The 1,654-nt window shown below is 45.3% G+C and overlaps 1 protein-coding gene across 1 annotated transcript; it reads right to left on the reverse strand.

Moving 5' to 3' along the window:
* Window positions 1-241: 241 nt before the first annotated feature.
* LACBIDRAFT_328830 (uncharacterized protein) lies at window positions 242-707 on the reverse strand (the record flags this gene model as incomplete). The annotated part of the gene is made up of 3 exons (XM_001882915.1): window positions 242-281; window positions 320-496; window positions 550-707. The coding sequence occupies 3 exons, from the start codon at window positions 705-707 to the stop codon at window positions 242-244; spliced, it is 375 nt and encodes a 124-aa protein (XP_001882950.1).
* Window positions 708-1,654: the final 947 nt, after the last annotated feature.

The following is a 1,654-nucleotide window of genomic DNA, read 5'->3' on the forward strand; positions in this document are numbered from 1 at the left end:
GAGATATCATGAGTACACCTATACTTGAAACATATCACGAGCTTACCCCATTTGCTGGTGAAGGAGTTCTCTTGCGTCAAATCAATGTCATCTTCACGAGCTATACCGGCACCAGTTTGTCCCATCTCATCCATGTACTCTCGTGTGATAGTGGACATCCTGCATGCATCCCTGAGTCTGAAGCTGCGTATATTCCAAGGTGCGTGACAAAACGTACTTTTTGATACGGTTTTTGATCTTCTCAGCCCACGACGACTGAAGTTTTGGCTTCAGCTTTGGGTCTGCGCAGTTGTAGGCAGCCGCAAATGCAGTTGAGTACGTAGGGTGTTCCTTGAAGATAGCGACGGCAACTTTCCACTGCCATAGTGTCTTCTTTTTACCACCGCCCTTCGCGCTTGATGCATTGGGGCCGGGGGGTGGGAACAAGCCTTGCTTGATGTCGGGATCATCGGTGATGGCGGTAATGAGACTTTGACTGAGTGTCTGATCACTCCAACTATGGTGGGTAAAAGATACTTGTTTGTATGGTGAAGACTATGGCTAACGTACTTGATTTTAGTTGCAGTTTTGTCGTCAACAACGTCCTTGCTGTCTACAACCTCAACAACATCAGCTGAGGCGGTCGCCTCATCACCCTTCGACGTTTTCGTGGCTCTTCTCCCTTTCCGAGCAGCTTTGGTTGGAGATTTCTTGGCTTTAGCTGGCATTTTTATGAGGATGTCGTAGTCACTGTGAATCGCGATGTCACCGCAAAAATTTACGGATGAATATCTGAAACAATAATTTTCAAGGAGATGTAAATAAGTAATTAAAATCTAATTGATAAGGGCAGTATGGTAGAAAGGACGTAGAACCGAAACCTGAACCGACGGTGAAGCGCCTCCAGAGGCGCTTCAGCGTCGGTTCAGGTTCAGCATCGATTCGGCGTGTTCCCACGGTTCAGGCATGAAATCAAAATTTTTGAATCGTTCCTGAACCGTTTGTTGAATCGTCGCTGAACCGGCGACTCTGACTCCCCCTAATAATGGAACTGATTCTGAGGAGGGTAAGGGTCGACTTTGCTTAAGGATAACAATGACAGCGACCTTACTGGACTCGATGTTGCCGATGTGGTGGTAAAAGGCAAGATGTGGTAAGCCCCGTGACAGATAGATGCAGTGTTCGACTCTCTTTGGGCTCAGGTGCCATGTCTGGAACAAAATAACGCCTAATCGGGCGTTATTTAACACCCGTTTGGGAACAATCAAAAATTAACACCCAATTGGGATTGCCATCAAAATTAACACCCGAATAGGCAGGCAGCCTCTAACACACACAATCTTCCACAAAACCATAACTTGTGCCGCAGGCTGAGAAAAAAAATACCTGTATTCTATGTTTACCTCTACTTATGTGGTCAGTAAAATTTGATAGGCAAAATGTCTGAAATCACAGTAATGTAGTTCTGGAACCTGGGAAAATTTAACACCCGATTGGGATTAACACCCAAATAGGCAGCTGCTCAAGCAGTTCACCTCCCTACAGGCTTTTCTTGTCGTGTTATGTGCCGCAGGCCAGAAAAATATTTGAATAGCTCACTTTACTTGTGATAAATTGTAGGATACGCCAATTTGAACCCAGAATGCATTTTTGAACCATTGGGAAGAAAATTGTG

This window comes from Laccaria bicolor, genomic scaffold (genome assembly GCF_000143565.1).
Source record: "Laccaria bicolor S238N-H82 LACBIscaffold_18 genomic scaffold, whole genome shotgun sequence".
In the NCBI taxonomy this organism is placed as follows: domain Eukaryota; kingdom Fungi; phylum Basidiomycota; class Agaricomycetes; order Agaricales; family Hydnangiaceae; genus Laccaria; species Laccaria bicolor.